The 14,923-nt window shown below is 43.4% G+C and overlaps 1 protein-coding gene and 1 non-coding gene across 2 annotated transcripts; one reads left to right on the top strand and one right to left on the bottom strand.

The window, feature by feature from the left end:
- Nucleotides 1–506: 506 nt before the first annotated feature.
- Nucleotides 507–588, bottom strand: TRNAS-GCU. Its single transcript has one exon. It is a non-coding gene; the product is annotated as a tRNA-Ser (tRNA).
- Nucleotides 589–719: 131 nt separating this feature from the next.
- Nucleotides 720–6,590, top strand: LOC119357740 (transcription initiation factor TFIID subunit 9-like). The gene is made up of 3 exons (XM_037624591.1): nucleotides 720–1,016; nucleotides 2,821–2,992; nucleotides 6,493–6,590. The coding sequence occupies exons 1-3, from the start codon at nucleotides 720–722 to the stop codon at nucleotides 6,588–6,590; spliced, it is 567 nt and encodes a 188-aa protein (XP_037480488.1).
- The last annotated feature ends 8,333 nt before the right edge of the window (nucleotides 6,591–14,923 follow it).

The raw sequence follows: 14,923 nt of genomic DNA on the forward strand, positions 1-14,923 counted from the left end.
TGTTTTCATTTTGTGTTTTTTCGAGTAAAGTAAAAAAGAAATGTATTAGTAGGTACAAATACTCAATACATTTGCTTAAGATTTTGCAAAAAAAATAATACATTTGCTTAAGACATGGAACTGTCAATTTACACATGAAATCGTCAATATACGCATATGTCGCCTTCTTTGTGTCTAACAATACCTGATTGTTCAAAGTGCTCATTTGTGAGAACGTTATCATTGTTCATAATCTTTTTATATCTTCCTTGAGCAAAGCTAATGTTGTGGAGCTTGATTGCCTAAGCAGCAAAAAAAAAGTATTATTGTTCATAATTTTTTCTTTCTTCCTTGAGCAAAGCAAATGTTGTGGAACTTGATTGCCTAAGCAGCAAAAAAAAGTATTATTGTTCATAATCTTTTCTTTCTTCCTTGAAGCAAAGCAAATATTTGTGGAGCTTGATTGCCTAAGCAGCTAAAATAATTGTTGTGGAGCTTGTTTGCTTGCAGGAAAAATAAAAAATAAACGACGCCTGAGAGATTCGAACTCTCGCGGGGAAACCCCATGTACTTAGCAGGCACACGCCTTAACCACTCGGCCAAAGCGTCGTTGTTGTGAACACGGCTGAAATGATGCCAATTGTACGGCGTCACTACATCCTTTTACTTAAACCCAAATTCTATTTTGCCTCTCCCGCGAAGAGTTGCCCGACACACCGCAAATCTGCGCCCTTACCCTAATGGACAGCGGAGTCGGACGGACCCCTCCTCCTGCGGCGGCGGCGGACGCCGGCGACGAGCCACGGGACGCGCGTGTCGTGAAGGAGATCTTGCGTTCGGTGGGGCTTGAGGAAGGGGATTACGAGCCGGCGGTGGTCCACCAGTTCATGAGGCTCGCCCACCGGTACACCGGCGACGTGCTCGGCGACGCGCTGGTCTACGCCGATCACGCCGGCAGGGCGTCGCTCCAAGCAGATGACGTCCACCTCGCCATCCGCTCCAACGCCACGTTCGGCCACGAGCTGCCGGGCCGCGAGGTACGTGCTTTGCCCTAAACCTCTCCGTTCCTCATCAGGATTTTGCTGCTGTTGGTTGTATGTATCAATCGCGTACGCGTCTGTCGGGGATGGGGTTGTTTGGATCCTGCGCTTTCGTGTCCAGATCGGAACTTTACTCGCGGATCACGGAATCGGTAATTAGATTGTTGTTCAAGAAGCAAGAGTTTGCAGTTTCCACGCACTCTCCGTTCCTTTCAGATAGTGCGAGTTGGAATTTCTGAGATTGTGTCACCCGGAATATCCTCATAGATACGAAACAATTCAATATTTTATTTTATTTCAGATAAAATAGAAGTATAATTATCCTGCCTCTGCATAGGATTTTTTCTAAACGTGTACAATTTTTTTAATTGAAACCCTGACGTGTCACGAAAACTTGCAATCAAGATGGAGAGACACAAACTTGAAGATCCGTTAGGAGTATCATAAGAACTGACTCGATGTCATCATGTTAAAGTGGGTGTTAACGACATCTACAAAGGCAGAGTCACTCCTCGACTCTTTGGTTCCTCGTCATGAGGAGTTGATAGTAAAACAGTTTATATAATAGGACATGTCTTTAGATTGACTCTACAGAAAAGTTATAATTAAATGTGACGACGTACATGGCTCGACTCTTATTAGCACATATGCAATAGTGCTATCTTAACAGTCTCAATATCAGGTAGGATGATTTCTACGTTGGAAAGAGAGAGCGAGATTGAAAAAAGAGGTTTGCACTGTCTTAGCTAAGAGACTATCTCTTAGTAAGGAGGATAAGACAATTCTCTCCCTTGTACCAAAAGTCATCTCTTAGTGAAATATTGTCTAGTTTAGCCCATAATTTTAGGAGCATGCAACAATCAATTGTGAGAGATATCTATAGCATGATATGTTTTTCTTGCCTTCTCTAGAAGGCATGCATTGCATATGAAAAGATTGTCTTATCATTCAAGAACAAGTTTGACTCCAAGAAATTAGATTTGTTTTTCTCTCCTTATTATCCCCCTCCCATATCAACAATTAATCAATTAAGTGACAACATTAAGAGTCAACCTGTGTAGATCCCTTATAAAGTAACCTAGCCCCTCTTTTGTTGCTTTAACACATGGACTAGGGCATTCCTGTCCAATATATTATTGTATGAATGCAAATAATGTACAAAAAGGCACATATGAGGTCCATTATCCCATATAAGGATCAACTCCATCCTTTTGTATGAACATAATTCATAGTGGCGGGTGGCTTACCACTACCAATCATATGTCACTTTGGTGCTTTAACTAGATTTTTGTTTATGCTCTCTTTTAGATTTCTGGCCAATCCATCTACACTGTCAGTAGGCAAATAATACAAAATGATCCTCACATGTAGACTTTAAGAAAAGAAATAAAACATTTTCTTATCATTCACTTTAACACCCAAAATAATAAAATATTTTTTTGGAAATAAAGGAATTCTTATTGTCCAGTATGCCATTTGGATAAATTTTCACTTATTATCTAGTCAAGTATAGAACACACACGATGATTGAATTATCAAACTATAGTCGATACTCCATAAGTTATCTGGCTACATATTAGCGAGGGAATTTAATTAAATTTTCTCTTGGCTTGGATCCCTCAATGGTGCCAAGTTCACAATATTAACATTTAATTATGATGATTAGTTGTGTTTTTCTGTATATATATGTCATTTTCAAGGAGCCATGAAGTTTCAACGGGCTACTGACCTAATGCATCACATACATTTCATGCGGGCATTATATTGTTATCATAACATTCAAATTCTTCGCTTTGGGTAGGTTTTTCTTGAAATGGCTCATAGCTTGAACAAAAACCCTATACCCAAGCCCCCTCCCGGATCAATCCGTCTACCACATGATCAAGACATGATGCTGGGACAAAAATACTTATGCATTCCACAAATGAAGCCATCGATTGATAATGTTGAGGGAACCAAGAATGACAACACCGGTGAAACCTCCAATCCTAAAGTTGCTTCTGCCAGTTGCAACAATGAAGACCAAACTAGTAGTAGTAATCAACAATGTTCTAAGAGGATTCCCTCCCAACTCAATGCTATGGCCGCTAGGGCAGCAAGGCGATGTATAATGAAGAACAGAAGATCCAAAATGTCCCAGCCTTGAATATATGATTATGTTCAACTCATTATGTGTTTTTTGTTTAATTAGTTTATTGTTGGTGCAAAAATCTAGCATGATGATGTAAAAGGGTTGTTGGTACACCAACAAGTGCATCTCAACTTGGCGCATCTAAACTTTATGCAAATCTCTTGCTAGTGGTCATGATTGTTTCCATAAATTGTTGTGTACATGGTTATTAGATTGTGTCACACCAAAAAATTATTGTATACATGGTTTTGGATCATGACATGCCAAAAATAGCATGGAGGCTAAAACCCCACATGGCAAGATTGACATATGGGAGGAGTTTGTGTGAGGTGTGAGGAGGTGAACCATATGAATCAAAACAAAGGTTCAAGATTAGATTTTAGTTAGCTCAATCCAAACACAAAAGTTACTATGATCATAAGCATCTCGAGGTTAACTTTGAACCCGAAGAATATGCTTACCTCTGAGTGATACCCACTACAGAGGTTTCAGGCAAAACAAAAACTTGTCCCAGGATTTATTGGACCTTTCTAAGTCTCGTCAAGAAAAGGAAATGTGGCATATCTGCTAGGTCTACTAGAAGACCTAGCAGAGGTCCATGATGTGTTTCACATATCACAACATGGATGCCGACATCGTGTCCCACAACATGGATGCCGCGAGGCCAGAGAATGAGCCGATGCTCGTGAAGACGAAGGCCGAGGAGCAAGCATAAGGTAACTGTTCTGATGAACCCTTACTCTTTTCTCCTTTTTGTAGGTTTGATGATATGTGTTGTGAAGGTGTTGAGGAGGAGATCCATCATATTCGTGTAACGCCCCAGGAGCGACACTATATAACTCTAGCACCTCCGCTAGCATTCACATAGTATTGACCCCAAGAGGCCCACCAAACAAACATGCACGCGACAACATGCTCCGTATGTGGGCATTCAGTATCACAACACAATTCCTCAACATGTCTGCAATAATATATATATACAATGACTCCCAAGGAGTCAAATTTAATGAATGAGTACATATAAGGGTTTGACAACCAAGATACATATCTCATAACTCAAGCGAAATATACCTTAGACATGTCACAAATGCCTTAAAAAAGGCTAAAGAAAAGCAAGTGGCGTCCATATCCCTGCCCAGACCATTGTTTGAGGGATAACCATAGCTAATGCCATCCTTCACCAAGAGATTATCCACTCCAAATGCTACTATTTGATTTGGAGCATCCTGGTCAAAAGAATAAATAAAGCATGGTGAGTACCCAACTATACTCGCAAGACTTACATCATATCTATACTAAGTGCTAGATCATCGCTGGCACGCGTTGCTGCGCTCGTCTTTTTGTAATATTGAATGTTAGTTCTTGGAAGCAAATATTGAATGATTGTTGCAACACAACAATTGGCATAATCAACATCTCTAACACAATGCTATTATCTAGGTTTCATTGTTAAAAGATTGCATGTGTGCGATGGATAATGCCGACTGGTAGTGTGTGTGCATGCATGCACGAGAGAAAGTTAGTGGTACAATTATAAAGAGAAGACCAATGTGTGGGTGTAAAAGACTAGGTGAGGTCATAATCAATGTAAAGTTGAATTAAAATATTTGAATAAGCGATCATGATGTTTGAAACCCATGCATGCATGAATATAACGGAGATCTGCGTGGTGTGGTTTGGAAATGAGCATGTTGTAATGTATACACATTGAACAAGGTCAAATTGGTTTGAATTTGAAATACCGATGGCAGACATCGTTTGGCCACATTGCATCTGTGCATGGACACACTATTCTAATTGGAGATGATGGATGGCTTTCGCATCACATATCTATATCTATACCCCTATATATATATTATGTTTTATATTTTTTATATAGTGTGCGGATAACTTTAACCTTGAAAGATGGTCGTTGGATGAGGCCAATCCAATGGTGCAGAGCTGGCAAATTTGAGCACTAGTGGTCGTTGGATATCATCTAGATTCCACCAGATTTTGCCACATGTACAATCTAGAAGACTCTATGGTTGAACTTAAGTATAATGCACAAACCTCAAAACACAAGCACTTCTTCTTTGTTCTAGAATCTTCCGTATCAGAATTGCCCAAATGTTTTTCTACATGATTTGTTTTTTACTTTATGCCTCACCACGCACAATTCCATGAATCTTAAAATAGATTAGCTTTCTTATAAAAACTAGATGATTTTGAATGAAATGAACTATAAGAATTAAGGGATATTTAAATTAGTGCCCCTGGTTCCTTAGTTGTGCTCACTTTTCCCCACGCTCCAAACTTTTGCTCACTTTTCCCCTCTTCCTTAGCTGAAACTCTCACAAATGCTCATAGCGGGCGTTTGCTGTCTTGACCGTCCATTGACCGTTAATTGCTGACGAGTGGGCCGAGTCTTCGTCTAACCATTGCTTGCTGACGGGTGGGACCGCAAGGAGACACATATTGGGCAGCTTGTCTGAATCTGAAATAGATCTAGACAGGCCGCACCGCACCGCGCCGCGCCGCCCCCTCCACCGGCGTCGTGCCGCGTCCACCACAGTTGTTTCCTCCACCCTATGCCCCTATTCCGTTCGTCGGCGACGCCGCGTCTCCGCCAGATATATCCCACCTCCCAACCGGGATTACATAGCGATGTTGAGTGAGGACGCCCGGAAGGCAGTCGACCGCGGAGAGGATTGGGTCGAATCCACATCAGATAATTCATGGATTAAACCTGGGTAAGCATCGTTTCCTCTCGAATTGACGTTCTAAGTCGTATTGTAGGCCGTATTTGACTTCTGTTTGCTTGAATCATTCAAATTTGTGCTCGATTTTACGCGGCTAACTGAAGCCTTTGTAGGATTGATCACGCGCTGGTTTTCCGGCTGGCGATTAGAATAGAAACTAGTGTGCTACGTGGTACTAAACCGCATTTGATTTCATCATTTTTCTATCCCAAAGTGGTAGAAACCAGCATATCTTTCAAAGATTTGCGAGCTGAGCTCCGAAACACCTATCCCTGGAGTGATGACGATGCTGTTGAACTGAACTACTTCAGTAGTGACGAGCTAAGATTTCTCGCACTAACTTGCGACGATCATATGTCGTTGCTTTTTGCTGGGATTGCTGGATGCCGATTCGGTAAACTCCGAATCGATGTGCTTCAGCCACGCGCAGAACGGGCGAAGGGGAAGGGAGTTCAGACATCATCTATCTGTGCTAATAGCCAGCACCCCGGCACTCCTTGTAGGTCGACACCAAGTAAAGCAAGTGGTTCATGGAGCCACAACATGCCTGCTGCCAATTCTGGTTCCGATTCAGTTGCTGCTTCTTGTGTACCTTCTGCAGTTGGTGTAGAAGAAGATGTAGAACCTGACGAGGCAGTGCCTATAAATGATGATGAAGACGAGATGATGTTTCCTGAACTGGTCGATGTAGCCAGTTAGCAAGCAGTGGATGATGAATATACGGAGGAGCCCATCAGCCAAGCTAGGTTTGATGACACTGACGATGAAGAGAAGGCGGAGAACATGGACAGCTTAATTGAGGATGAATACGATGGTGATGACATGCCAACAATTGAGTGGAACAGGGAAAAACCCGAGCTTAGTGTAGGTACCATTTTCCAATCAATGGTAGACTGTCGGAATGCAGTGACAACATGGTGCATTATATCTGAAAACACCTATAAGATTAAAAGGAGTGAGTCAGCAAGGTTCACAGTTTTTTGTCCATATCCTAGGTGTAGGTGGAAGTTGCATGCATCTCGTATGAGAAAGAGCAAATATATTCAAGCAATCCAAGTTCAGTTAGTAATTTAGTTTCAGATCGTTGAGTAAGGTTTCTTAACTATTTTTACCCTTTTATTTTGTTTTAGATAAAGAAAAACTCACACAAGCACACCTGTCCACCTGGAGGGGGAGGGGAGAAGGACAAAACCAAGCTAGCAAAAACTAGGTGGGTGGCAGATGCTATATTGGATTGGCTGAGAGAAGAACCTGGACTTGGTCCAACAACACTCCATGGGAAGCTTTTTGAGAAGTACAAGATAGAAATTCCTTACATGATAATTTTCAATGCTAGGGAAAAGGCTCTTGACAGAATTAATGGTCAATGGAATGACAGTTTTCAGCTGCTTTACACTTTCAAAGCTGAAGTGGAGATGGCAAGTCCAGGGTGTGTTGTAGAGATTGACAAGCATACAGTTCCATTCAAAATAAAAGGGAAGTCATTTGAGAAGGAGTGCTTCAGAAGGGCTTTTTTTTATTTCAAGGCTTGCTGGCAGGGGTTTCTAGATGGTTGCAGGCCCTATTTGGCTGTAGATGCTACACATTTGAATGGAAGATGGAGATGACAGCTAGTAGCAGCTTCTGCAGTTGATGGACACAACTAGCTATTCCCAGTTGCATTTGGTGTGGTGGAGGCAGAGTCTGAGGAAAGTTGGGTCTGGTTTCTGCAGCAGTTGCGCAACATTATAGGCACACCCCCATGTTTAGCTATACACACAAATGCTTGCAAGGGTTTAGAGAGTGCAGTAGAAATTGTATTCCCTGGAGTGGAGCATAGGGAATGTATGCGACACCTAGCACATAATTTCAAAAAGAAGTTCAAAGGTAAAGTTTATGATGAGAACTTATGGCCAGCATCATACACATGCAGCAAAAGGAAGCATGAACACCATTTGAGAGTGTTGTATGCTCAAAATCCTCTTGTGAAGGAGTACATGGATGCACATCATGGCAAGGTGTGGTCAAGAAGCAAATTCAACGAAATCTACAAAGTAGATTATGTGACCAGTAACCTTGCAGAATGCTTCAATTCAAAGTTCAAGTCAGTGAAAGGGCTCTTGTTGTGGCAAGCATTTGACAAGATGAGGCAGATGATCATGATAAAGATGGATCTTCGCAAAAGAATTACAGAAACACAATATGTTGGTCATCAAATGCTCCCATCATTGATTAAGGCATTGCACTTGAAGGCAAGAGGACTGAAGATGAAATATATTCGATCTGGTACATATGAGGGAGAGGTTACCTATATTGACACTAAAAATAGGGTATGGAGGTATCCTGTGAACCTAAGTACTAGAGAATGTACTTGTAGGCAATGGCAGATCCATGGGAAGCCATGCATACATGCCCTACATCTGATGACCGTTATCGGGGGTGCAGATGGTGAAGTTGATCAATATTGCTCTGAGTATTTCTCTGTTGCCAAATTTATGGCTGCTTATGCTGACAATGTGCCTGCACTCTTGGGGAAAGATCAATGGAACATAGTAGATCCAGGGTTCAAACTCCACACTCCTGTCATTACTAGACCACCAAGAAGACCAAGGAACCAGAGGATTAGAGCAGGTGAGGAGGGTCGTCTACCAAAGAAGCATGCTTGCAAAAAATGTGGAGTTTTGGGGCATATTGCTAGGCTTTGTACTAATGCAGTGGATGCATCATTTGGAGAGGAGGAAAGATGGACAACAGCCAATGCTGAGGAGAATGCAGCAGCAATGGAGACTGAAGATGCAGAGGAGAATGCAACAACAATGGAGACTGAAGATGTAGTGGAGAATGCAGCAACAAATGAAGTAGTGGAGAATGCAGCAGCAAACGAAGCATCTTGGTATGTGTTTGCATTTGTAGAATGCAGCTACCCTTTTGTTTGCATTTGTTCTCTTTTTTGCCTATGGCTTATAATTTTATTTACCAACTCTAGGGAGAAAAGGCCAAGAGATGAAGAAGCAGAATATTTTGAAACCATGGCCTTTGATGGTTTTGAAGCTATAAGAGAGGAAGAGGAGGGGGTAATTTTTCCAATTGTGCCTTTAAAGATTACTAAACCCATAGATGACCGTCAAATGGTCGTCAAATGCTCGGCGAGTGGAACTACTCCATCAGCACCTCCACGATGAAAACCCCAAGTAAAGATCAAAAGGAACAAGAGTCTGAAAGAAAAGAGCATCTCAACTAGGGAAACCAGGAGCAAGACGGTGAAGCCAACTGCAAACACAAGGAGCAAGTCGAAAATTTGAATTAAGTTGTTGGGAAATGTTTGTGTTGTCAATTTGAGGGCGAGTCGATCGCCTAAAACTTGGTAGATTTGTATTAAGATGTTGGCATCTTAAAACTTGGTAGATTTGAGCTACTATGAAAACTTATCAGTTGTAATAATGTTGCTTCTACTTTGGTTTCTTATTTGAGTCAGAATTCAAATTTCCATCAAAATTTGATTTTAAATCAACATTTGAATTTGGGCCATAATTTGGATTCGAGCCAAAGTTGAAGTTGAACATTGGAGGTTCATTGCTTTGTGCGGTGTATTTGATCGAGCATTTGAAGTCCAATATTCGTAGGTGAACAGTCCGAATGAGAAATGTGCTAGAAACGAACTCGAAAGCTAGGGTAAACATCCCTATTTGAAATCAAGTTTTTTTAACCTTGTCTAAATGAGGCATATATATTTTTATTAACACTTGTTCCATATATATAGGGTAAAAACGAAGTCTCACTATTTATTGATTAATATTCATATTACCACATTTTTTTGAAAAAATATGCTTTTAGTTCAAAACCGTCAAATAACACGTTTTAGATATGAAAATGAAAAAGTAAGTTCAGATCCTTCTTATTCACTCCAAAATGAAGCTATGGAGATTTTTTTGATTTTTTTGAATTATTTTGATTTTTTTCAAACCCTAAACCCTCTCTCCCTATTCTACGAACTCTGAACATGTTCATAGGTGATAGCTCATTTGTGTGAAGCCTTTTTTCATGAAAATGACCTACACCAAGTTTATATTTTTTTCTCATAACCTTGTCACATATGGCGGCTATGTGCGCAAGAATTACAACATTTTGATTTTTTTGAATTTTTTAAAACATTTGGACTTGATTTCGACAGATCACTTCAAAAAATGATTTTTTTCTTCGAAAAACGCCCCTATACCGAGTTTATATTTTTTATGGTAACTAGGTCTCATAAACGGACGAACTACGTTTTTTATATTTTTGCGATTTTTTCTAATTTAGTTATGGCCATTTGAAATCTGGTCAAACCCTAATAACCCCGTTGACTGGCTCATAACCGCGCAGAAATGCTCCAAACCCTAGCATCAAACATCCGCTGTCAGATCCTACCAAGCGCCAAACACCACCCGTCAGATGTGGGGGCATGCATGCGCGATCCGCATGACGCTGGTTTTGCATCCTGATTGGCTACTGCACCGGGTTTTTACGATCTGCCCCACTTTACATATGAAATTGTATTTTTCGCACATGTCAGTGTTAAGAGTTGGTTCAAATATTCAAACTGCAAAATACAATGTGGCAAATTGTCAATATAGCTTCCCCTTCTCCTCTTCTCCATCTGACAGACAAAGGCATCAAGCAGATCTCGAGCAGTTCCTCTGTTTCTTTCCCCATCTTCTCGTTCTTCTTCCTCTCGAGCAATTCCTCTGTTTCTTCCTCTCCGGCAATATGTCGACCCCCTCGTCAGCCCCCCGTTCCACGTGGCCGGTGTATGGTCCAGTGCTGATGACTCGATGCACTGACTGCTCACGGACCGTGCCACTGAAGCGGTTGACTTTAAAGGAGGAGAAGAATGGGAACTTTGGGCGTGAGTTCGTCAAATGTGAGAGCAAACCAGAGGGGCAGGTTAGATCTGAGTTTCCCTCGCATCCTTTATCTCTAATTTCTCAAAAAATCTGTCAGATTTGGGATTTAGGTTTCGTGATTTCGTTTTCAGATCGTGAAGAAATGCCACCATTTCGAGTGGATGGATGATTACATCTAGAGGCTTCAAGGGTTGGGCTTGCTGGATTCGAGGGGGAATGCAATCCGCGAGTTCAATCTGCCCCATGACAGTGCCGCTCCGGCAGCAGTAGCGCGTCCGGAATACCCGACGGTGGTAGATGTCGAACTGAAGACGAAATTGAAGAAGATGAACAAGAACTTCAAGCAGCTGATTGAGTTGAAGAAGCAATCTAGTCTGATAGCTTTAGGAATACTTGCTCTAGGAATTTTTTACTTGATGGCTATCTCTCGTTAGAGATGTTTGTCTACTACTGTTGCCACTGTTTAGCAATCCAAGTCTGTCTATCTCAAATGCAACTCTGTTTAGTGCAACTGTCGATCTCTGAATGTACGCAGTTTACTGTTATGTTTTGACACTTTCAGTTTCGGCAGAAGACAACTACCATTTCAGTGATAGGATTATTTTGTTAGCTAATAACCTCGAGTGTTGGATCATACCCTAGCTCGTCAGATGACAGTAAACAGTACTTGAGCAGCACAAGGGATATACATCAAGTTCATCTCTTCTCTCTCGCACTTGCCAAACTTTTGTCCTCGAGTTCGTTAGTTCTGCTAGAAAAAAACCTAGTTCACGGGCCCAAAGAGAATCAAGCTGCAATAGGCCCACAAAGGATAAATGAGGCCCAGATACAAGCGATGTTTCTTTTTTTGTTTAGGAATTATTGCTTTGTTCTTTTTTGTTTCTGATTGATTTTTTCATTAATTTGATTGCCCAATCTCTTCTATTTCATTGAGGAATTTTTTGGCTTTCCTTTATGGGTCCCTTCATTTTTTTATTTGATTTCTCTTCACCATATGTGCTTTTGTTTTGCTTGCTCACAACCTGGCTTAGTTTGGCGGTGAAGTAATTTTAGAATCAAAGTATTTGCAAACCGCAGTATTATTATGCCTAGTGAACCAATACTTCAGTATTGGAAAAAGAGGTCCAACCCTCTTTTTTATATACTTAAAAAATAGTGTAGTGCTCTACATATTAAAGTATATACAACTGCACTTTTGACTAAAGCCAAACATCTCAAAGTATTCGATACTTCAATATTTCTGGAAACCAAAGTATTCTTGGAATACCTAAAAAATACAGAGCTCTCAAACCAAAACCGTGTACAATATGTTCTTATTTTTAGAAGGCATCTATAAACACATCATTTTTAGTTAGTTTGGTTAATTTTGCCCACGTCAATTAACTGTGTCTAAACTTGGGACAAACAAAACACAAACATAACAAAGCATTAATATAACACACATAACATAACTTAGATAGGGTTGCTAGGGCAACACAAGTTCTTACATATAAGACGACACCGATAGATAATTAACCTTACATAGATAGGGTAGCTAGCTCGGGCAACACACACACCAAACTCACACTACATAGTAGATAGGGTAGCTAGGCAACACCGCCATGTCTTCACCATCGTCTTCACCTTAACCGCCGGCTTCACCGTCTTCTTCGCCACCGGCTTCAGTACTGCTCCTCCTCAAGGCCGTTCTCACCGAGGTAGTACGGGAGGCTGTGCATGCGGTTGCGAGCGGGGAAGACGCTCTCGAAGTCGGTGAAGATGTTATAGGTGGTGAATGCAATGAACTCGCACCCACACCAATGCACCTTGCCGAGCAGGTAGTAGGCATCGAACCTGTTGGTGAAGTGGACGACGAGCCCTACCACTAGAGCGTTGGCGTGGGGACGCTGCTCCACAAGGTTGAACATGGGCGGCGAGCCCGCCGGGAGGTGGTGGAAGCCCGCATGGAGGAACCCCCGTGCAATCTCAGTGCTACCCCTCCAGCGTGAGAACGCCCACACGCGGAGCGATGCCTCGACGACGACGTTGGTGGGGTACCGCCGTTCCGGCACGGTGGGCGGCTCTTGGAACGTCGGCCCGTTGTACTGCATCTTGCTCGCTTCGCTGAGTGTTTGCTTTGGCTTTTGGGGGAAGAAGAGAAGGGGGAGGCGTAGATGGATTTGTAGAAGAAGATGCAATGAAGGGCGGTTTAAATAGCCCGGGGAGACGAAGAGGGTACACGCGGAAACGATGTAGATCGTGACTCAGTGCGTGCGTGAACTGATGCGATCATCAATGTGTGAACGTGAATCGATGCGAGCATGCTCTGCGTTGGCGGCTGCCTGCCTCCCTCTTCTGCGTGCTCTGCGTTGGCGGCTGCCTGCCTCCCACAATTGAATCAAGCGGCAGCCGTGCGGCGTGAACCGATGCCTCGACATATGGACGCGAGCGTGCAGCCTTCCCCTTCTGCCACCGGCACGTATGCCTGCGATGCGTGAAACGACGCTACGGAGTGACTGAATCCACCGGCAACCATGCGGCACGGATTGATGTGTGCGTGTCGGCGTGCATGCATGCGATTAGGTCTAGGTCACTAGATGCGTGCATGGCGGCATTCGCATGCATAGCAGGCTACATCGATGCCAAAGCTGGGCATGCATAGCAGGCTACATCCATCGATAGTAGGCTTTTTAAATTTATTACCAACAAACTAACGGGCCCGTCCTATGAACACAAACACGACCCAACCAGCGAAGCCACAACCACAATCAACAGAGTCCAACATGGCCCCACAAGTCAGTCAACGGCCAAGACGGCAAACGTCTGTTATGAACATTTGTGAGAGTTTCAGCTAAGGGAGTGGGGAAAAGTGAGCAAAAGTTTGGAGTGTGGGGAAAACTGAGCACAACTAAGGAATTGGGGGCACAGATGCATATATGACTCAAAGCTTACATGCTATAATGTGGTATTTATTCATAATTTGGTTGCCAAATCTCATGCGTGCAATGCACGTGTACCTTACTAGTCCAAATGGTGTCTGTGCGTGTGTTGTGCATGTTAAACACATTGTACGTAGTATATCATACTAGTCTAAATTGTCTTTTTTTCTTTTGGGTACACGTTAAGCTTGTTCTCCCGAAATTTCAAGTCGCGCCTTGCTATGCCGAAATTTCAAGCTAGCGTCTCTACCTATCATGCTGCGAAACTCCCGCCTCTTCAACCCACGCCTTGTTACCCCGAAATATTTAAGATAAATCTTTGTCTCGTTGTGCTCCGACAACTCCCTCCATCTCAACCCGCACCTTGCTATTCCAAAATTACAACGCGCGCGAAAACTCCCACCTCGTGTGAAATCCCGACACGCAAAATGCCCGTGATACCCCTGAACCGAAAGAACTGCCTGAAATAGGTGGGGGTACTTTCGTAACTTACCCCACATTTCGGACAAGCGCGTCCCTAAGCCATGGTTCCCCACTCCCATCCCATCCGCCCACCCATTCGTACACCGAGGCCGGCAAAACCCGCGAAGCCCCACACCCTCCTCCGTCCGCCACCCAGCCGGAGCCTCTTCCCCGGCGACGTCGTCCACAGCAACACCTCGACGTCCCTCATGCATCGTACCGGATGAGGATCCGTCGTCGATATGGTCGTCCCGCCGGTTCAGCCACCCCATCCTCCACCTCCAAGGAGCTGCCCCAATGTTCCCCTCGTCTTTCGCACCACCTCCATCCCCACACCGCCGTCTTCACCTGCACCATCGTAAGAGCATCGTCATCACCGTTTCCTCGGATGAAGCTGCGGCCTAACCGGCGCCACCAAAGAGGTTGTACACTAATCGCCGCATTTTCTTCTTGATTCGATCTCATGGTGCTGCCGGCGCTCGGTCCCGAGCCGACACGGCACGGCTCCATCCACGACGGCATCGTCGGCCACTTCCTCCACGACGTCGCTCCCTCGGCGGCGACGTCCACATCAGTAGGAGCTGTTGCTGCTTTAGCTCTCACTTGCACTGCTGCTCCGCTCTTGCTCTCGGTCCCCTGCCTGGTCTGCTCTTGCTCGCGCTACTGCTCTCGCTCTTGCTCGCGCTGCTGCTCTCGCTCTTGCTCGTGCTGCTACTCTCGCTCTTGCTCTTGCTTGCGATGCTGCTCTGATTTAGCTACACTTCAGTCAACTGAATTGACTTTTGGGTCA

This window comes from Triticum dicoccoides, chromosome 2A (assembly GCF_002162155.2).
Source record: "Triticum dicoccoides isolate Atlit2015 ecotype Zavitan chromosome 2A, WEW_v2.0, whole genome shotgun sequence".
Taxonomy (NCBI): Eukaryota; Viridiplantae; Streptophyta; class Magnoliopsida; order Poales; family Poaceae; genus Triticum; species Triticum dicoccoides.

Bases quoted from the DNA above. Each gene is read 5' to 3' on its own strand.
- LOC119357740 (XM_037624591.1), top strand. From the start codon at position 720: ATGGACAGCGGAGTCGGACGGACCCCTCCTCCTGCGGCGGCGGCGGAC. The intron at 1,017-2,820 runs GTACGTGCTTTG...CGCTTTGGGTAG, and splicing joins ACGAGCTGCCGGGCCGCGAG to GTTTTTCTTGAAATGGCTCA. The intron at 2,993-6,492 runs GTGAAACCTCCA...TACCTTCTGCAG, and splicing joins AACCAAGAATGACAACACCG to TTGGTGTAGAAGAAGATGTA.